The sequence below is a fragment of the Mauremys mutica genome, chromosome 11 (assembly GCF_020497125.1).
Source record: "Mauremys mutica isolate MM-2020 ecotype Southern chromosome 11, ASM2049712v1, whole genome shotgun sequence".
Lineage (NCBI taxonomy): Eukaryota > Metazoa > Chordata > Testudines > Geoemydidae > Mauremys > Mauremys mutica.
In genome coordinates, this window is record NC_059082.1 from 13,947,614 (window position 1) to 13,969,357 (window position 21,744).

Sequence of the window (21,744 nt, forward strand, 5' to 3'; positions counted from 1 at the left end):
AAAGCAGAAGGAATCACTTTGTCCTCGCTAGAGATTTTTGTACAACTAAAGTCTCTGAGTAGAACCAGCTTCTCTCTGTTCTGTCCTTCAATACAGGAATCACCATCTGCAGAGGAATAACTAATTGATAGGAGTTTTGAACAGCAGGTGTTGAGAGCAGTGTGGCTCCATGTCTCTGGCATTCATCTCTTGCGAGGGCAGAGTGTCCTACACTGCCATTCTTTTCGTACTGATGCTGAGAGACTCCCTTCTGTGTGAGTGTGTGTCTGCACGCGCACGCTTGGGAAGCTCTTTTCATACTATTACAGACACCGACCAGTGGAAGCACTAAAGTTCAACCACGTGGCAGCTGGAACGAAGCGGCTGGAGTCTTTCTCAGCCTCTGGAGATGAGCAGAGGCAAAGGAAGCTGCCTCTTGGGATAGGGGCTGGAGCACCTGGCCTGAAATTTCAGCAACACGGGGCTGCCTGTGTGCAGTGTGCTGCTGCCGTTCGTGGAAAGAGGGCTGGCGTACATTTTTGTAAGTAAACAAATGACACAAAGACGGTACCCTGACTCCATGTCATTGGTTTCCCATCCAAAGAGAAACCATCTTTCCAGGCCCCCAGTTTCAGCTACTGCTCGGTCAAGGGGGCAACAGTACTCAAAAAGAAAAAGCTTTGCAAGTCCCTGCTTTCCTCGCCAATTCTCAAAGCTCCCGATTCCTTAGATTGCTGCTAGTGCTAAAGCAATGCCTGGAAAGAGGCAAGCTACAGCACTAAGCTACAGAAACAATTTCATAGGAGGTGTTCAAAGGAAGTTATGAGATGGGTAATACACATGGCAGAGAGAGCCCTTAACCAGGAAGTGGGGATCCAAACTTCCCCAGAGTTTAACGGGGTGCAGATCCAGGCTCTCAGAGTTCTGTCAGCTGGCCCTCTCTCTAGTTCTTAGTACAGCCTAATTTTACCAGAAGTCTGATTCTTTAAAGTCTCAAAACTGGTTTTCACTTTAATGTGTGCAGATGCTAAAACTGCAAGTCGTGAGGATGAACAGCTTATTGTAGCTCCACACCTCCCAGTTAGAGCTCCATCTTTGGCTGAAATGCTCTCCGTTTGCTGCCTTGAACCCCCAGGAATGCTACTCCTAGTGCAACTGGAAAGACTCCTTCCTCTGTTCCTTTTAAATCTTGGCTGCGATTTTTGCTCTTTCCTGCACTTCCAGCTTTTATGACTTACTTTCCCTTATTCTGAAGGACTCCAAGGAAATTCTTTGTCAACACAACATGACATATATCCAAGTTGGTTACTGAAAATTATTTTGTGCTAATGTTTGGCTCCCCGCACTCCTTTAGTAGCACTGACTCAGTTTTCCAGCAATCCTGAAATCATTGCAGAGCTCTGTAAATCTGCCATATCTTGGAGCTTGTGGGAGATACAAGCAGGGAAATATATATTGTGTACATTTAACCTCCTTTTGAACTAGACCCACGCCAGTCAGGAAGTGTGTGTGCCAGATCCTCAGCTGGTATAAACTGGTGTGTAGCTTCCCTGGCTTCAATGCAACTACAACAATTTATACCAGCTGAGGATCTGGCTCTGAAAGTAGAGAAAAGAACTAATGAGCCAAATCATGAGCCAAGTCATTGGCCTTCTCTAGACACACATTGGGGAAAAATTACCCATAGAGTGAAATACAAGGTCAGCTGTTGTCCCAAGGATGTAACGACAGAATTTTGGCTTAGTTCATCTGTTCACAGACATGGAGTGCCCAGGGGCTCCTCTCATCTCTGTACTTCATGTGCAATGTATTTGTTATTGAAAAAATACTAATAATTCATTAGGAAGATGGACATAGGCAAAAACAAAAGACTCTGGAGCCCAAAACATGCCCAATCTAGGGCTGTAAGTAAGGGTTTCTTGGGAGTTCTCTGTTTCAGAAGGGTAGCAGCTTTTAGTGGGTGCAGAGTTAATGTAATACCTGTCATCTGACGTTTTCAAAGCACAGCCATTAACTCCTCAACAGCCGCGTACCAGGTTGATTAGGGATATAAGTTATAATCCCCACTTCACAGACGGGGAAACCGAAGTACAGAGAGGGGACAGGACTTCGCCTGAGGTCTCACAGTCGGTCATGGCAGAACTGGGTATTGAACACAGGCGTTCCTGGATCTCAGTCCTGTGCTCATTCCACTATGCCCCGCTGCTTGGTAATGTTGCAAACATTATAATCTAGAATTGAGAGCAGACAGATTGGACTGCATAGGCTACGGTACATAAGCTGGCATGTGGCCTGGATAACAGAAGATACTTCTTACCCCATGTGCTGGATACAAAAGGCATTGCGCTTTGGGGGTTCTTCCCTGTTCTGAACCCCCGCCTCCCATTGTATAATCACATAAGCATGATTCCCAGGCCTGTGCACTGTACCTGAGAACACCTGGAGTTGCATGCATTGGCAAAAGCACCGGAGAGAAATGAGGCTATTAAACAAACCTGTCTACAAAACAGACTTTATTTTTCCTTTTGCAGAGCCAATTTACATTTCATGTCCTTGGCTCTGGAGAGAATCATTATGTATATTTATAGGGAAGATGAAAGTTTGCTTCAATCAATCCACAGTTTGCTGAGACAGAGCCCAGGGTGGCAGTTTCCTGCAATAACAGTGATCGCGCAGGCTGACTCCTTGTCAAGAGACTGCTGCTTCAAAATCATTTCTGAATGATTCCTGTCACTGTCTTCTCCACCCTCTTCCACTCCCACCCAGAATCAGAGACACAGCAGAGCTAGAAAAGAGCTCTTCTGAGATCCAGACCTGTCTCCCTGAGGCAATGCAGGATTGTCCAGTGCAGTCTTCAAAGTCCCAAATGATGCAACTCCCACAACTCCCCTTGAGAGATGTTCTACAACCTGGTTACAGGTTTCTCTCTCAAGTTTATCCTGACATTCAGCCTAAATTCTTCCTTTCTTCTCCTTTGCTCCTAAAAGAACTCCCCCTCCTCCTTGCTATTTAAACTCTGTGTATTATTGCCACTAATTATTTGTATAACTATAGCACCACCTCAGAGCCTTAGTCATGACCAGCACCCCATTGTGCTAGTTGCTGTATAAACACACAACGTATCTGCAGCCTTCCCGCCGAACTTCGCCAGACAGTTTTAGCTCTTACTTTTTCTGCCTAAAACAACCTCTCCAGCTTCCATATCCTTTCCATTGCTCTGCTCCTTCCAATAGTATCCTGGTAACGTGATGCCCACAAATGAATGCAGCCTGCGGTGCATTTGCTTCAGAGCTGTGGAGAACTGCCTTTTGATAAAATAGCCATCTTAGAATCAGGATAAACCACTTTCAAGGTCATGCACTGTTCTATAATCGCACATTTCCAATGGCCCAGGGCACCTGGCCTTTGCTTTGGGGCCTCATTACACATCGGAGGCAGCAGATTGCAAGATAGCAGGCCACTCCCGTAGAGTGGCTTATTGCTGTATTAGAGCTGAACCTCAGGGAAATGGGGGAGGTTCATGAAAGGCCAGGATTAATGGCCATTAGGGAGAGGGATAATTAGTTAATGCTAGTACAGCACTTTGAAGATGTAAAGCTATATAAGTGCTATGTAGGATTATTATTATAAGGGTCCAGGTTTGACTGCCAGGAAGGAAGCCTGGTGTCTGGGGAAAGAAGTCTCCTTGTCCCCGCTTTCTGAATGACATCTAGCTGATTAGGAAGGACTAAAATGACATGCCATCCACAGTGAGTGTGGCCATACAGCAGCAAGCCACGGAGAGGCTTGCCAAGGTAGTGCAGTGTTTCAGACAATGGGGCGCTTAGACGTAGCCAAGACTAAACAGAGGCCTGGGCCAAAACCCTAGCCCAGAACTCCCTTAAACTTTGGATTTAGGGGGTTTTGGTTCTGATCCCCACTCTGGAGATAAAGGCCAGCTGGTGTGTTAGGATCCAAAATCCAACTCCTCCAAACACCCTCTAACTATGCCTGACCCAAATTTGTGATCCACGCCCAGGAAACCGTTTAACGTACACAGGGCATTGCTTGGAAGGAGGAAGGGTCACTTGGCTGGCATTCATTTGGGAGGCCTCTGCTCTTGTCGCTTTTGCTGCTGCCTCAAGGAAAAGCTACTCAGGTCTGAGTCACAGAAAATGTGTCTCTTTAAATGAGGCAGTTTTCTGGTGAATTTTGCCTTGTGTGTGCTGGAAGGTTAGATGTTGTTTGCTTGGTTTCTTCCTGGCCAAGGTAGGGGGAATTAGAGAACTTGGTGCCATCTCCCTGCCTGTTTGGTTTCTGAATGCAGTTGAATCCATTCAGCAAATTAATTCCTTTTAAACCTGGTGACAGGACACATGCTCTGTGGTTGCTGTCTCAACTCCGGCTGTGTGTGGGGGTCGGAGCAGAGCTCTCCGTTAATTGCAGAACTGGCTGACTTCCCAGGCTGGGATGGGATGGAACATGTGCGCATGTCCTTCAGAACCTCAGCACCAAAAGCACCTGAAGATTCTCACCTCTGGACCTTCTTCCAACAACTAGATGTGTGTCCCCGTCAGGACGAGTTCATTTCTGCTGAGGACAATACTTGCTGTTCAATAATCTAAGAGCACTCTTGAGTAAATAAGAACTGCAGATGCCTGGGTCATCTTCTGAGGGGACGTAAGAGCAGAGCGAATACAGCTGAGATGCGGGAAAAGCCTCTGCATTTGGCAAAAACAACAAGTGATGCTGCCATCTGCCCACCACAGCAGGCTGTGATTGGCCTGCAGTGGTGAACCGTGGCCAGTGGGAGCCGCGATTGGACGGACCTGCAGACGGGGCAGGTAAACAAACTGGCCCGGCCCACCAGAGGCTTTCCCTACACAAGCGGCGGCCCCAGTTTGAGAACTACTGCCCTAGAGAAATGTAAAACAAAGGAAACAGTTCCTTGTTCCACTCCTTTTGGCAAGAAAAATCAAATGGAAAGGATCCCACTCAACAGAGAGGCTGCTGTTTGGTACCAGAATATCACTTGTCCTTATAAATGTGTGGAAAAGACTCGGATACACTGCAAGGCAGATGCGTAACTCAGTGTGGTCCAGCTCCAAATCTGGGCTCTGTTGCAACAGAGGCTCCAGATTCACGGAGGCAAAGCCTCTGAGTTTCGTAGATGTTTCTAACGTAGCTCCTCTCACCAGCCCCACCTTGCCTTCGGAGTTGCACGGACCTCTCCTGTCTGGACACACCAGCTGGAGGGGGAGTATCCTGTGTGATTATGAAGACCTTACAAAGCAATTCCCCTGATATTGTCACAGCATCTCCAGATTGGGACCTCCTGCTGCTGCTCTACTTCGCAGTCCATGCTCTTTCTCCCTCAACACAACCTCTCACTGCAAATGTCAGGCTTGCTGCTCCCTGCAAAGAGCAGATCAGACAGACGGCCCTCGCTCCTTTCTTCTCCTGCTTTAGCCCTTCCACTTAACCTAAATTCTTTGCTGGGCACAGCTCAGGCCTACCGCAGGGGAGAGAACACACTGCACTCTTGTTCTTCATCCATGATCCAGCAGGACAAGCAGGAGACTTGGGGCCTTGTGACTTCGCTCATTCAAATGGTCCCAGCTGCTGCACCCAGAGTGGAGAATTAACTATCGCCTTCCCCCCCAAAACCAAACAAACACCAACTGATTTTCTTCAGCCTCTTGTGTTTCCTTGATGCAGCTGCTTTGCAATCCCTCCGCTGCCCATGGGGATGGCAGTCACAGTCTTTGCACTAATCTCCAGTCTCTCTGTGTAACGATTACACAGCCAGCTCTGCACCCTCACGGCTTCACACAGCAGGCCTCGCGTCCTGCCTGGGTGTCAATAGCTGCAGGCAGCTTATATCTTATAGGGCAAAAACGGGGCCCTGTTCATAGCTCTCAGCGAAGTGTCCCGCACATGTTGACCACGTCTGTGTTTACAAATAGGCATGGCCTCTCCTAACCAGACAGTAGCTGGCACCCGTGTCCCCCTACTTGTCACGAGGTGGGAGGATGCAGTGGCCTGGCTGTGAGGTGAGGAGTCTGGAATCACCTCTGCTGGGACAGGAAACCAATTGTGCTTCTCATAAGGTGGATGTACAGAGCTGGATGCACCTGTTATGAGGCAGGGGGAGATGACCAGATGAAGTTACGGCAAGGTCGGGACGGGGGCGAGACACGCCTCCTGGAGGCAGATGGACTATTTGTTCCCTACAGACTTGCATTCTGTGTTTAAATACAAGTCTAAAAATAAAGCCTCCCATTGACACTGTTTTTCCTTACTTCATTTAACAATCTGGTTGGTTTATGACCCGTAATTCTGAATCAGGTGGAATTCAGAAGTGTAATTTGCAAGCAGGGACACTGTCCTTTTCACCCTTCCCCCGTCTCTGCTCCTTTGAGTTTGTTTCAATCCCACGGTTTTCAGCATTCCTAATGAGCCATTAACAAGCTGCCAATTACTTATGCAAATGAAGGGGAGCAGACATGGAGGGGTGGCTGTAGCTAGAGGTAAAGTCTGCTGCCTCAAAATGGCCTGAGATAAATCATTGCTACTCTAAGAGCTGCCTGCATCCAGGATTGTTCTCTGTTATTACCTGCCGCCTGGAAATGCCAGAGGTAACACAGAGAGCGGTTACAAAAAGGGAAATAGAGGATTAATCTCACAGATATTTTTAATTATGTTTGCCAAGAACACAGACAAGAACTCAGTGTGCCCAAACCACAGCTCAACCCTTCCCTCTTGTTCCCCCAGAGCTCAGACATCAGCACCTACTGCTATGAAGGAGCTAGGCTAATCATATGCAAATATGCAAATGAGCAAGATCCAGCACTTCGCTTTTACTTCCAAAACGATGCCTCAAAAATAGTACCTTCTGAGCACGTGTGGAGTTTTACACGTCACAGTCATATTTTGTTCAGCTGGGGAGGCAGCTGGTCCTGCAAACTGTCCAGGTGCAGCCCGGACACAAGCCAAATGTCTGGAGTAACAGCGAGGAAAACCTCTCTCAGCTCTGATTTGCAAAGTGCTCAGTGCGGCCACCAGCAATGCTACCAACTTCATAACCACATCCGCTACGACAGACATCGTGTCCCAGGCACTGCCCAAACTGCACACAGTAACAGGCTGCATAGGTGGACAGAGGCACCTAATATCCATGTAATGCAGTGTTTCCCAAACTTGGGACGCTGCTTGTGTAGGGAAAGCCCCTGGTGGGCTGGGCCAGTTTACCTGCTGCGTCCGAAGGTCCGCGCCGCTTCCAGCAGCTCCCATTGGCCTGGAGCGGCGAACCACAGCCAGTGGGAGCCGCGATCGGCTGAACCTGCGGACGGGGCAGGTAAACAAACCGGCCCGGCCCGCCAGGGGCTTTCCCATCCCAAGTTTGGGAAACACTGATGTAATGGAACGTCTTCCAGCTGTATCCAACTTTAATAAAGAGGTGTGGCCCATGGAAGCTACTGATATCAGCATGTAACACTCCATATTGACCCAAGATACTCGTGGTCCCCGTGTGTAATTCTCCATCATGCACTGAGAAGCTAATGTTGCTTGGATCAAGATGGAAATTTGCACGAGTGTCCAGGGGCAGCCCTCGAGGTTTAGTGATATGGGTTCCTGTGAGGGACACTGGAGAACTCTGCAGGCCATTCTGGCCTGCTGACCAACACTCTGGCTACCCCTGAAATTATCCAACCCCCTCCAACCACCTTCTCTTTTGCTTTATACTCTCCCAGCCTCATTCTGGCATGTGGCCAACTGACATCTCTTTTGGGCTGTGTATTACCAGCTCTCAGACTGATTTTAAGGTCTCCCATAGCTGCAAGATCATACAAGCGCATATGTTTTGGAGCTGGCACTACATCATCACGTCATGCGTTGTGGTGCAACCTGACAGTGACCTGATAATACAGTGATGGGTGTGTCAGGGATCAACAGCTAATCAGATAGCCAGGCGTTAAGTCAAAACAGCAGGCTCCAAGCAATGTCTTTAATATGTTTCTCTTTCTACATGCATCATCTCGGGGCATGAACTTAGGTGGAGTTTTATGTCAACAGATCCTTGCTCAGTAATATGCAAGTAAACTCACAAAATGGGCTGAGGTATGAAGCTCAAAAAACTGCAGTGATAAACAAATTGCATGCACTACATGCAAAGACAGTGTCATCTTGGTATCTCTTAATCTCTCCTCTCCATTACCCCTATCTCTCTGTCCTGCCCACGACACCCTCTCTGGAAAAATCATGCCCATTTTTCATCTGCAGCCAAATCCACTCCTGACTGAAGAGTATACATGATTTAGACAAGGCTCCATTACTTAACTTCTGGATGCTGGATAATCAGTTCAACTTCCTTGGCATTAATCATAATAATATTCAAAATTCATTAGGGTTGATTGTTTGGAAATCTATTTCCTATTAATGTCAGTTTCACTGAGCTCACGCCTGGCAGCCAGAGACAGAAATGTCCGGGCGGCTTAAAGACAGAAATTTAATACGATGCAGGGCCTGGGAACCCCGTGATACATAAATCCCTTTCTATATGTGAAACAGTTACTCTGGAGGGCGACCTGAAAGCTTGCAGTGTTGTCCTCTGTGTTGAACCCAGCTGTACTGCAAAGCTGAGCTGTTAGCACATCATGCTGCAATGGAACATCACAGAGCCATGGAGATGTAGGGCTAGAAGGGATCTCAAGCGGTCATGTAGTCCATCCCTCTGTGCTGAGGGAGGACCAAGTATACCTAGACCATCTCTGACAGTTGTTTGTGGCATCCCCAACACTGGAGGTTTTTAAGCACAAGTTGGGCAATCTCGTTAGGTAACCCGTTCTATGGCTTAACTATCCTTATAGTTAGAAATTTTTTCGTAATATCCAACCTCTAAATCTCCCTTGCTACAAACTAAGCTGATTACTTCTTGTCCTACCCTCGGTGCATACTGCATCAGCCCATAATAATTTAATAAACCCATTGGGTCAGATATTTAAAACTGCATACACGTAACTCTCATGCATACAGTTGCGTGCCTAAACAGCATATGCAGTTTCCTAAATTGTGTGTGCAAACAGGAGACGTGTGCAAAAGCGTGTATAAAAATTAAAGGGCCATTTCAAAAATCTGCCCCTTATTGTTCTGCAAATGTAGCAGGAGCTTTAGACTATAATATGAGGGTCGAGTGTTTTCCCAAGGTGATGAATCCTTTAGAAATATGGTAGTTAGACAATCTCCATTAAATCAGGACTGTCTCATCAAAATCCATTTGGTCACATTTAGTCAATCTCTTGTGGGCCAACAAAGGACAGTTCCTTACTGTACCTCTGCTAGTGCTTTGTCCTCTCCAGTCTATTTAAACATCTCAGGTGATGGTGCTTTCACCCCTCCCCTTAGGATGAGATTCTCACTCTGTTTTAGAACAGTGGGTTATCAGCTTGAAAAATATTGAGTAACTTCAGACTGAAGTTGCTTTTGATTCCTGGCCCAGTCAAGTACCAGTTATTGGCAGAGAAGGCATGGATGGCATGTCAAACAAACATACTACATCCCATGTCAGAATGAAGATCTCATCATTCAGGACTGCAACGTCACACCCACTAATGATGCGAATAAACTAGTTGGTGCCATTAGGGAAGCAATGTCTGCTCTGACATTGGTCAATGGGGGAGAAGCATGAGGAAGGCAGAACCAGGGGTTAAGGCACCACTAGAGAGGATGTGGAGCACATACATTTTAGACACTGTGATGATGCAGTGATTTGATATATGATGCTAATGGCTCCACTTCCTGAGGCCAAGCAAGGGGAATGCTCTGCACTGGATGGAGCTCTTTTCTTGCATGTCCCAGACGCTATAATGCATGGGCAAAAAAGTGCTGGGGCACAGAAACAGGAGGCTGCAGGAGGTGACAGCACCCACAAAAAAGTGGAAGCAGAAGGGGACAGTTGCTGGAGGTGTCTGAGTGGGTTACAAGAGGGCAGCAGCAGCAGCAGAAAAATTGAGAGCTCAAAGCACCACTAGGGGGAGCAGCAGCCCATGCCGAAGATGGATCTGGGACTTGTTTCTGGAAACAGTAACAGGCTAATTTTAAATTTTGGGACTACAGTCCCCACCCTGTCCCTTTCTATCCAAGCATTTGTCATCAGAGTGACTTGCACTGTCACTGTTCTGGTTGGTGGTGTCTCCAGAACTTCTCGATAGACCAGCATCCACAGTGTCTAGTGACCTGCTTATCCTAATGGTCTTTTATTAAAACACTTCTCTGCACTTTATTTGGCAGAGAAATATATTTTTTTAAAAAAACCAAACCAAACCCAGGAATATGCTGATGCCTGGGTCCTAAATGCCATGAGAGCTAGGAAGAACTAAGAGCCCATTTCAGATATTGCTGTCTGACATCTCCTGCACCACTGGCTCCCTTTCCTGAAGCCAACCGGAGGCCCTGAGCCATCCAGACCCTAAGGGATGCATTTTGCTAAACCCACCTCCCCGGTGGGACAGAAATGAAAGCTTTTGCTGGAAGCCTGTGTTGCCCCTGGATGGTCAACTGTCTTAACCAGATGGATCTTTTGGATGTCTCTCTGGACACCATCTCGCCATTAGGGTTAGCCACAAGAGGAAGGACGGAAGGAGAGAGAGAAATACAGAAACCGCTAATGTTCAGCTGTGTCTGGTGGGAGGAATGACACAATGCAGATATGCATAAGGCATCATTTCTTCCTAGATTATATCCTTGCTAGGTCATTAACTGAGTGGAGAAGTTTATCTTTAAAAATTATGAGCCAGATCCTCAGCTGACTTCATTGAAGCTCCTCTGAGTTACATCAGCTGAGGATCTGGCCCTATATTTATGTTCCAGGAATTCTGTATATGTGTGTATTACACACATGGACAAACACACACTGGCCACATAGCTACACCAAACTAAAAGATGTTGTACCAAAGGAATTAGAGTTGGAAAATACCTTCTATGTCCCACTCAGTTTATCACCCCTTTGCGAATGGAGGACTGTCCCCTGAAGGACATTTTGATGGCTTCAGTTCTAACCATCCCAAAGGGGCTTCCACCGTTTCCCATGTGCAAATACTCTACAGCCAAACACATCTCGCTGTCAAGGAGATTTCCCTGATGTTCACGCTGCCTTTCTCTTTCTTATCTCCATACCATTGCTCCACGTACAGCCCTAAATAGCACTTCTCTGATGCTTCTGAAAATCTGCTGCTTTCCAATATTTGCAGACTGTCATATCCTCTCCCAAGCTAAACATAGCTAGGCCTTTTAATCTTCATCAATCAATGGCCCCTCATGATTTCTGCTGTTCTTCTCTGAAGTCTTTTGGGTTTGTCAATACCTTTCTGCTAACATGGTGCTGTGGCACGGAGCCTGCCTGCACAAGGAAGTAATATCTGAGGTATGGTTGCAGTAGAGACTTTTGGAGCACAGACCTATCTCCCTGCTCCTTTATGCGATTGCTCCATACATACAGCCACAAAGTGCACTGGCCTTTGTGTTGCCGTAGCACACAAGCTCTGTGGTGAACTTCCCCGTCACACGATTCAAAGAGGACAGTGTTTACCCCAAGAAAATAGGATGTGACCTGAGGGTAAATGATACAAGTGCACATTACAGGGGTTCTATTGTGTATGGGACAGAACTGGTTCCACGTGAGATGTGTGATGTTAATGGAATATGTGCTTTATAATCAAAGACACTCTTTCAAACTCTCTCTCTCTCTCTGTTTGAATTTAATGCTTGTGAAAATGAGGGACAGAAACCATTAACTAGAGGCAGGCCCAGTGTGGCAGGCACACTTGCTCTGCCAGTCCACTTCAGTCCTGATCTGCAGGAATACCTGGTATTACAGTCATGGGCCCTGACATGCTGCTACTTCCAACCTGCAGCACACCTTCCAGAATTGCATTCTCCTCACATAGTCCTGCTGGTGCTCCTCAGCCCGGACCTGTGCCGTATCCCGCTAATCCAGTCCTGTGGCTCTGTCAAAGCCCTGGGCCTCATGTCCTCCAGCTCTGTGGATGCAATTCAATCCTGAAATGCAGCAACACCTGTTGTTCCAGTCCAAAACCTCCTAGCACACACAATTTGTATCTCCTTCCATTTCCACTGTGCATCTCAGAAACCCTGGGTCTGTCTCTCCTCTTTTCTACATATGGCCTCGCTCCCCACCCCACCCCACCCCACCCCAAATCCCCCTGGCCCCATTTGAATTTTTAAGCTATTTAACATCCTCCAATATGTGCATAATGAGGTTTTTCGCCTGCCCTCTGCTGCCATCCCTCTGCTATTAGGGCACCAGGTGCTGAAGTGGTAACATGGTGTTTCAGAAGCCTTGTACTGGCTTCCATGTGTTAGAACTCTAATTACAGGGTAACTAGCGACCTTGTAGGTACAGGGTAATCTACTATATAGCACCAGGGTAAATTATCTGGGTGTTTCTGTCTTCTTCACTACAGCCTTATCCAGAGATTGAAACACGGCCAGTTAAATGGTAATTAATCTCTGAACCTCTTAGCACCTTCCCATTTCGGTGTTCAGTAACCTGCAAGAGTATGTTATCTCTGTGCGGTGTCAGGGGCCTGGCCATGTTGCTATCATTACAGAGCAAGAGTCAACGCTTTTTAAATGCATAAAGTTGCTGTGTCAAGACTCTGCAGTGCTGTTAGTGAAGCATGAGGTGGCTGCAGCAGGACGCAAGACACTGTCTCCACATCAGCACCTGGGGAAACAGTTTATGAGTTGGCTTCCAGAAAGGCTGAGCACCTGCAGCTCCCATTGGCTGGATCTGAGGGTGCTCGGCACTCCTGAAAAGCAGCCCATTCATGTCCATGCACTGAGACTCATCCCAACAAACAACTCTGCTGTGGGTCGGGGTGGTAGCCCTGTTCATGGTGGTGAAGAGGAAGGGTTTGCTCTGTGAAGCGCAGTCTGACTGGACACGTCTGTGAGTGTGACTGCAGGGAGGGGGAGTTCCTCTGTTTTGAACTGAGCTGCCTGCCCCTCTCTGTGGGGGATGCAGTGTAAACGTCTGAGAGGGACAAATCTGGGTTTGCCCAGTGATACCTGGAAGAAGGAAGGGGTGGGGGGGGCGAGCGAGGGGTCACCCTTCCGGATGTCGGAGAAAGGGGTTCAGGATTGAACAGAGCCTCGTTTGTGAGGTGGTGAGGACACCAGCTGGAGAACTCTATTAGCCTTCGAGCTAGGGGGAGCATTGCCAGTAACCACCACCTATATCCTTGTGCTCTGTGTCACCCTCTGAACTCACCAAAACCAACGAGAGAGAGAGACCTGGGCGTTCGCTTTGGAAAACCTGAGGTAAAATGCTGAGTGGACCAGCTTTCTCCTTCTCTGTTGAAACTTTTCGCCTCTGTCCACACGGACACACCCTATGGGTCAGTTTGAAAGCTTCTGCTCCAGTCACCAGAGTTAATGCTGCCCCTCTCAGAGCCAGGTACATTATCCCCCAGCCATGCCCTATGGACCTACCTGAACTACAGTGCTCACCCCACTCCCGCCCACAGAACCCCCACCAGTTGATACACAAATGCCTCCAACCCACTGATGCCAACGGGTGCTCTGCATGTGGATCACGGATTGGTGTTTGATGCATATAAGGCCCATGGGATTTTTAAGGTGACTAAGGCTATTTGCATGTATTTTAGACCCACTTAGGTTGCTCCCTCTGGAGCACTTAGAATTTAAATAGTAATGGCAGCAATTATTTTCAGATCGTAGACTAATAAAATCTTCTAATTTGTTCGAAGGATTCAGCCGGGTATAATATAGCACTTGTGACTTTTAAAAAAAGTTTCCAGGCCCAGTTTTCAAACATGAGCACCAAAACAGAACGCTCAAATCCCCTATGCTGATGCTCCCCTCAGCCCGTAGACCCCGGACACAGAATCATAGAAACGCAGGGCTGGAAGGGACCTTAAGAAGGCATCTAGTCCAGTCCCTTGCACTTAGCAGGATTACATAGCTAGACCACCCCGACACACATTTGTCGAACCTCGTCTGTTTTGGGTGAATACGTGTCAATTTAAATACACCTCTACCCTGATATAACGCTGTCCTCGGGAGCCCAAAAATATTACCATGTTATAGGTGAACCGCGTTATAGTGAACTTGCTTTGATCCGCCAGAGCACGCAGCCGCCCCCCCCCCGGAGCACTGCTTTACCGCGTTATATCCGAATTTGGTTATATCGGGTCGCGTTATATCGGGGTAGAGGTATAACTGAATGTGGGACTTATTCCACACAGTCACTTTGCACACTGAGCCCTCTGAGCAAATTGCTCTAGTAGTCTATAGCAGTGGTTCTCAACCGGGGTACACGTCCCCCTGGGGGTACTCACAGGTCTTCCGGGGGTACCTCAGCTCATCTAGATATTTGCCTAGTTTTACAACAGGCTACAGAAAAAGCACTAGCAAAGTCAGTACAAACTCAAATTTCATACGACTTGTTTATACTGCTCTATATACTATACATTGAAAAGTAAGTACAATATTTATAGTCCAGTCGGGTTATTTCACAATTAGATGGTAAAAAGGAGAAAGTCGGCAATTTTGTAAGTATGTAGTTTTTAAGTGAGGTGAAACTTGGGGGTACGCAAGACAAATCAGATTCTTGAAAGTGGTAGGGCAGTCTGGAAAGGTTGAGAGCCACTGGGCTATGCTGTACTGTAATGAATTGGCAAGTGTGTGTGTGTGTGTGCGTGTGTGTGCATGCACACATGTGCACCATCGCTCTCTGCTGGATGGAATGAGCACTACAGTGTGTCATAGGCCCTTTGCTATTACAAGCTTCAGGGGACTCTCCTTTAGACAAAGTATAACCTTAGCTCTGGCCCCCTGTACCTCTGCAATGTGATACCGTTTTCAGTTACATGCTCACACACTATTTTTTCACGGGACCCCTGCTTCATGCAGTGTACATGCTGGAGAATGAATGAGGCCAGGTTGTGTAGTGACTTATTCTTGGGACCTGAACATCTCACCTCATTCATTGCAGATATTGCATGGTGTGTCATGAATGAAGGTGGTATCCATAGCATCCTTTCCTCTTTCACTGCAGATGTTGCATGGTGTGTAGTGAATAAGGTAGAGACTCCCTGGTAGAGAAGAGAGAGCCTTGTGATTATGGCCATGGCTAGGGACTCCTAAGATTTGGGTTCTGGTCTTGCTTGTGCCACAGATTTGCTGTGTGACCACAAGTAATTCACGTGATCTCTCTGTAACTCGGGTCCTCATCTGTAAAATGGGGAAATAAAACTTCCTGGCTTCACAAGAGTGCTGGGCAGATAGAGATTTGTGAGGTTCTCAGGCACCGCAGAGATGAATGACGTAGAAAAAGACAATAAATAAAGAAAAAATCTCAGTGTGGAAGTTGGATGGTGTGCAGCAAATGAGACATGGGGCCCACACAATGAACACTAAGAAATAATGAACAATTGCCTGTGTTTACTGAGCACTGTCCTTGCAGGAATAATAGCTCACAATCATATAATTAAAGACTGTAGGGTGATACATTGGAGTGTAGACGTTAAGGATGCACAGGGAGGCTTGACCTTTCCAGGGCCTGACTTTTGCTTGCTTCACTTTGCAACCTTTATGTTCTTTTAATGCAGTATTTTTGTCTGGGTTGTGTGAGATTCTGAGTTAAACCTCTTGCTTCTGAGCTAGGTGCCTCCTGTTTAATAAAACATTAACTAATTAAGAAAAAAGATTCTGTTTGGGTGGCAGCAAGCAGAAAGGAAAGAGAGAGATGTGTGTTCAGAAAGACACCTGTTACATATGCATGTATGTCTCTCTCACCTTTTGAGGGGTTCTAATGCCTGGCTAATTGCATAAGCTCACCAGGCAAGGCCACATCCTGCATCACTGCAGCGAGACTAATGTCCTTGCACGGTACTGGAAGCAGAGGTGCCATCTTTATGAGTTGCCGGGGGTTCCTCAACCCCCGCTTCGCCCCTGGCCCTGACCCCACTCCACCCCTTCCCCTGAACCCTCACCCCCGCCCCTTCCTACCCCTGGTCTGCCCCGTCCCCTGAGTGCTCACTGCCCTCGCTCCTCCCCCTTCCCCCCCAGTGCCTCCTGCACGCTGCTGAACAGCTGATCCGCGGCGGGTGGGAGACACTGAGAGGGAGGGGGAGGAGCTGATCGTCAGGGCCACCGGTGGGCAGGAGGCATAGGGGAAAGGGAGAGGAGCTAATTGTTTTTTGTGGATGCTCCAGCCTGCAGCACCCACAGAGTCGGCGCCTATGACTGGCAGTCTGCACATGCCAGGTAAGGACAGGGCTAAGGATTCATGGCATGGTCCTTGCACTGGTGGATACTTTCCAGCTCCTGCTGGTTTTTTCCAACACTAAGAATTTTCATAGTTCATCACACCTGGACTGATCCGGAGACCCAGTTCCAAGCACGGTACATTGGGTATCTCTGCCGACAACGTTTCCCTGTGCAGTTCAAAACCAAAGATTGTATTTAGCTAAGTAACTTCTATGGCCCCCATCACCATAGTATCTGAGCAGCTGTGATGGGGTGTCTACTCCCACACAAGCCCTTAGTGGGTTAATGTGGGCCAGGATGCTGCATCTGGGGTGGAACCAGGGCTTGATAGGCCTGATGGCAGATGAAGCCCACCTGGGATAGGAGTGTAAAGCCAGGAAGTGCAAGGAGGAGGCGGCCGAAGGGGTGAGGTCTGCAGTTACTTCCTAAAGGGAAAGGGAGTTGGTCAGGGACAAGGAGGAAATCCAGGAGAAGAGGAAACTCTGAGGGTCCTGTCCTGGATTAGGGAGTCTGGCAAGAGGCTCAGAGGGGTGAAGTAGCCACAGAGAGTGGAGGAATCTCTGGTGGTAAACCCAGAGATAGGCAAGAACATAGAGAAATGGAGCAGGAAGGAGCCCAGGGAAACAACAGTCTCTCAGACTGAGCAGACCTAGGTTGCTAGTCATAGGGTCCCAGGGTCCGTAGGGTCCCAGTAGTGGGCGGGCCTGGGTTCCCCTACCAGCCACTGGCAAAGCTGCACAGGACCTGGAGTTGAAACAGAAGACTGTCTGAAATGGCATACGGATATTGTATGGTGGGACTTTCCTACCCTAGAAGGGGAGGACTATATAGTGACCAGGCTGGAGGGCAGAGTCATGAAGGAGCGCCTTGAGTCATGAAGAGAGTGAGGGGGTCATACCATGAATAACCCACAGAAGAGAGTGCTAGATGGTGTGGGGGAGGTGCTAATTCCCAGACCCTGTGGTGAGTGGGAACCCCTTCACAATGCCTCACCATCAGGGGCGGCTCTAGACATTTCGCCGCCCCAAGCAGGGTGGCATGCCGCGGGGGGCACTCTGCCGGTTGCCGGCAGGCGGCTCCGGTGGACCTCCCGCAGGCGTGCCTGCGGAGGATCTGCTGGTCCCACGGCTCCACCGGACCCTCCGCAGGCACACCTGCGGGAAGTCCACCGGAGCCGCCTGCCGCCCTCCCGGCAACTGGCAGAGCGCCCCCTGTGGCATGCCGCCCCAAGCACGTGCTTGGTGTGCTGGGGTCTGGAGCCACCCCTGCTCACCATCTTCTTAAATGTATTTATCGCCGATGAGGTAGGGCATGCTATTATGCCCGTTTTACAGATGGGAAGCTGAGGTACAGAGACTAAATTATTTGCCTGAGGACACATAGGAATTCAGTGGCAGATCAGCGAATTGAACCCAAATCGCAGGCTAGCACCCAAACCAATGGCGCACCCTATCTCTCTATACAAGCAATTAGGGTCTCCTAAAGCATGGTCAGTGCAAAGCTCTCAAGTCTAGGACTCACTTCCCCCAGTCAGTCCAAGGGAGCTGGAGTCTACTGACCTCCATGCCAGGCTGCAAGGCACTGCTGGAAGGGACACCTGGGGACATTTCTAAGTAAATTCTCCTCCCCACACACCCCAGAATAGCTTGTTCTTTGTATTTGCCAATATATTAAAATATTGAATGGTTGTATTATTAAATGGTATAAGATATGCTAAGGGAATCTGTTAATTTGCATGTTATCTACACTGGAAAACAAATAAAATCAATAAAAGGAAGCAACAAATTTCCAGGTGGTTAGTACAATTATGAGCAAAGAGCCATTTACAATGACAGTGCAGCCAAAGGAAGAGAGTGTGTGCGTAATTGGGACGAAATGTCAACAAGGGACATGCAAGAGCTCAGGGAACTTTGCATCCGAGTACGGTAGTGTTCTCTTGTCCAAAATGTATCCACTCTGAGTGGGGTGCTGCATTTATGTGGAGCCTGATATTGCAATAGTACCAGGTATGGAACTTTCTAGAGCAGTGTTTCCCAAACTTGGGACGCCGCTTGTGTAGGGAAAGCACCTGGCAGGCCGGGCTGGTTTGTTTACCTGCTGGGTCCGCAGGTTCGGCCGATCGCGGCTCCCACTGGCCGTGGTTCGCTGCTCCAGGCCAATGGGAGCTGTGGGAAGCGGTGCGGGACAAGGGATTTGCTGGCCGCCGCTTCCCGCCGCCCCCATTGGCCTGGAGTGGTGAACTGTGGCCAGTGGGAGCCGCGATCGGCCGAACCTGCAGACCCGGCAGGTAAACAAACCGGCCCGGCCCACCAGGGGCTTTCCCTACACAAGCGGCGGCCCCAGTTTGAGAACCACTGTGCTAGAGTGATTAGTCCCATTAACTTCCCTGGGGATTGTTCATGGCAGTGCAGAGGTAAGTGTTTGCAGGATCAGGCTCACAGTTTGCAGAGGCTTTGGATGAAAGGAACTACAGAGAAGTTACATGTTACCATGTCTTGCTGGAGTTTACCTCTGCAGTATTTATACAGTCACGAGGACGTGAATGAAAGACAAAAAATAGTGTGAGTGCACAGGGGAAAATCCTGTTAAAAAGGCTCCCTTCAGGCAGAGGTGGATTATGGTTTTGTGGGACCCTGGGCCAGAGCAAGTGGGGGCCCCCCAAACCTCCTGGGCACTCCTGCCGGGGAAATGGGGTTGGGGCACGGGGGCGTGCCCCACTCTGCCCGCCCAGCAGGAGCGCCTCTGGTCAGGAACCCCATGTATACCTGGAAACTAGCCAGGTTCTTGAAATAAAGGGTTTCAAACCCAAATCTCTGGCCTCGCTGCAGATCACATGGCCATGCTGCCTGGCACAAGGAACTGGCTCTGCAAGCCACCTGGTCTGGTGGGCTGGGCTGAAACCTGGGAGAGGTGGGCCCTGTGTGACCGGCAGCCATCCCTCAGGGTACCCTGGGGGCACAGCACAGCCCTGCAGGAGCACTACCCTCTCCTCCCCTGCCTGGCACCCGGACCAGAGCACTTTAAACTCGATTCGGCCATGAGGGCTCTCGTTTCTTACAGCATCTCGGCTTAGCCCTGCTGATAACTCCAGTAAGTGGCCCCACCGGTGCCCGGAATCTCACAGCCCTGCGGAGCCTGTGCTGCTCATTCCAGCTAGCTGTGGCTTCTCTGAGTTATCCCTTTAATCCTGTCCTGGCTAGGGAGGCTGGCAGGCCTCCTTCAAGCTTGCTTCTTCCTTGCTGCCTCGGGCTCCTGCAGCAGCAAGCTTTTGGCCCAGCCCTCTGTCTGGGCCCGATTTAGCTGTGGAAGCTCCCTGTCACGTGGCTGCATTAACTTTCCCCAGCTGGGGTGGAGACCTGAGCCAGGCACAGATGGGGCTGGACCCACAGCCCACTGAAAGGACCCATCAGCTTGGTACACGCTGCCTCTGCCCTTCTCTGCACTCTGACCCTGTTGCCCGGCAGGAGCACCAGGCTGGCGGGTAGAGCGGGGCAAGCCCCCGCGTCCTGACCCTGCTCCCTGGAAGGAGAACTGGGTGGATGGAGCGGATCAGGGCGTGGGGACCCCATTTTTCCACGGTCCCACAATTGCCCAGTGCCCCCGGGCACGGGCCCCGTTGGCCCAGTGGCTAATCCGCCACTGCCTTCAGGGCAGAGGATACTAATGACATCAGCTGTTACACTAATTCCATCCACGTCCTGCAGTGCCATTCTGGTTACTGCACTGAAATGCAAGAAAGCAGCAAAATCATATTTGGGGTGAAGCCTGTTTAACTGCTGCCATGTCCCTTATATCGTCTGTCCACGCTGGATCTAAACTCACGCCATCGTGTGATTCTGCTGACAGACATTAACTGCTAGAGCCCTGCTCCCTGACAGCAATGCCAAGGGCCTGCCAAGAGACCGTCAGACACCTAACACAGCACATGCCTTATTGTAATCTGCTTCCGCTACACTGGGAGGCTGTTTATCTGTATGAAGTTGTTGGGGGGGTGGGTTGTGTTCTCCTCCCACACGAGGGGTGGGGTCCCCTCCACTGCCATGTGCACCAGTCCCAAAGCCAGTCCCATATGTCATCACATGCTCGATCCATACAACTCCCCAACCTTCAAACTGCCCCCTGGAGTTGAAATCCACTCACTGTTTTAGCTGCTGGTCGTGCTAGTCTCTGCCGCTGCCACGCTGCGCTGCATTGGCCCTTCGGATGCGGCCCTTCCTGACAGTGAATGGGTGAAAACAAGGGAAGGAGAAAAACAAAAGAGAAGGGGAGGGGGAGAGGAGGAGGGAGTATGTGGGGGGGGATGAAGCAGGGGGACAAGAAGGGAGAGGGTATGTCTTTAACTGAACTGTATGTCTTTCACTGGCTGCAACATTCTAACAGCTTTACAACACTCATCGGGAGCATGGGGTCAGACAGATCATCCACTATTGTGCTGAGGCACGTTGCACCACTGCTTGGCACCTGGGGTCATCATTTAAACAAGCGCAAAGGACTAAACAAAGTGATGGGCACCTATGAATTGGACCCCTGACTTACATGATAAAAGCCACTGAATAACACTGAGACCCTGTACAAAGAGTCTCCTTTCCTTCTTGCAGCACAGAAGGAACTGTAACGGGCTGGGATTGTCCCTTGTGTCCAACTCCGAGATATCTCCAGTTCCTTTGCTACTAAACATCATCCTTAGAATGATGTACTTGGATTGATATCACTGCAGATGGGACAGGGCCCAGGCCCAGGCCTTTACTCGGCCAAAACTTCCAGGGAACATTTGGCCTGAATCAAGACTGAGGACCTGATCCTGTAAGGTGCCGAGTGCTTGTCACTGTCACTGAAGCAAACAGGAATTCAAGCTGCTCAGAACCTGACAGGGAGTGCCCGGAGCCTCTCAGAATTAGGGTCCTAAAGGTTCACAGGATGAAGCACCCACTATATAATGGATGGTTATGTGCCAGCACGCCTCCTGAGAGGTTATTCTTGTATGTCATTTTGCAGTGTAATAAGCAGTAACATAGATGCTATGCTATTCCCTGCTACTCATGCCCCTCAGCGTTAGGGACCACTGCGAGCAGCAATATAAAAGTGGACTCATGAGAGCAACTTGTTCCACTTTTATTTAGTTTACAGGTATCCTAGGCCAGAGGAGCGACATGCCAGACAGAAAAGTGTTTGGCCTCACAGTGATTCAGTAATCCGCCTTCCCGTGACAACTTCCACCCCTATAGTGCTCTTCACAAACAGCAATTAAACCTCAAAATCCCCCCAGGAGGTAGGGAGGAATTATACCCACTTCAGACAGGGAAGCTGAGTTTACGGCCCTGATTTGCTGTGGTGCAAAGTTATTAAGCAGCTTGTGGTGACACCCTGAGTTTCATTCACAGTATTTCCTCCCTCCCAGTCATTTCAGTCACATTTTGGAAGTACAGGAGCCTATCCTGCAAGATTATGACTGGCCTCGAATTCTATCCCCAC

General features: G+C 49.0%; 1 protein-coding gene across 8 annotated transcripts in view; it reads right to left on the bottom strand.

Moving 5' to 3' along the window:
• NTRK3 (neurotrophic receptor tyrosine kinase 3) overlaps positions 1-21,744 on the bottom strand; it is a 327,617-nt gene that overhangs the window by 10,018 nt on the left and 295,855 nt on the right. For 4 of the 8 annotated variants that reach the window (XM_044980028.1, XM_044980029.1, XM_044980025.1 and 1 more), the window contains 2 exons: positions 20,413-20,487; positions 14,982-15,095 (listed from right to left, as the gene is read on the bottom strand). The exons of 1 other annotated variant lie outside the window; for it this stretch is intronic. In XM_044980028.1, the coding sequence (XP_044835963.1) occupies positions 14,982-15,095; positions 20,413-20,487 (189 nt within the window). Of the gene's footprint in view, positions 1-14,981; positions 15,096-20,412; positions 20,488-21,744 lie in introns of those variants that run through there. 3 more of the 8 variants (XM_044980031.1, XM_044980026.1, XM_044980030.1) reach the window with 3 other exon arrangements.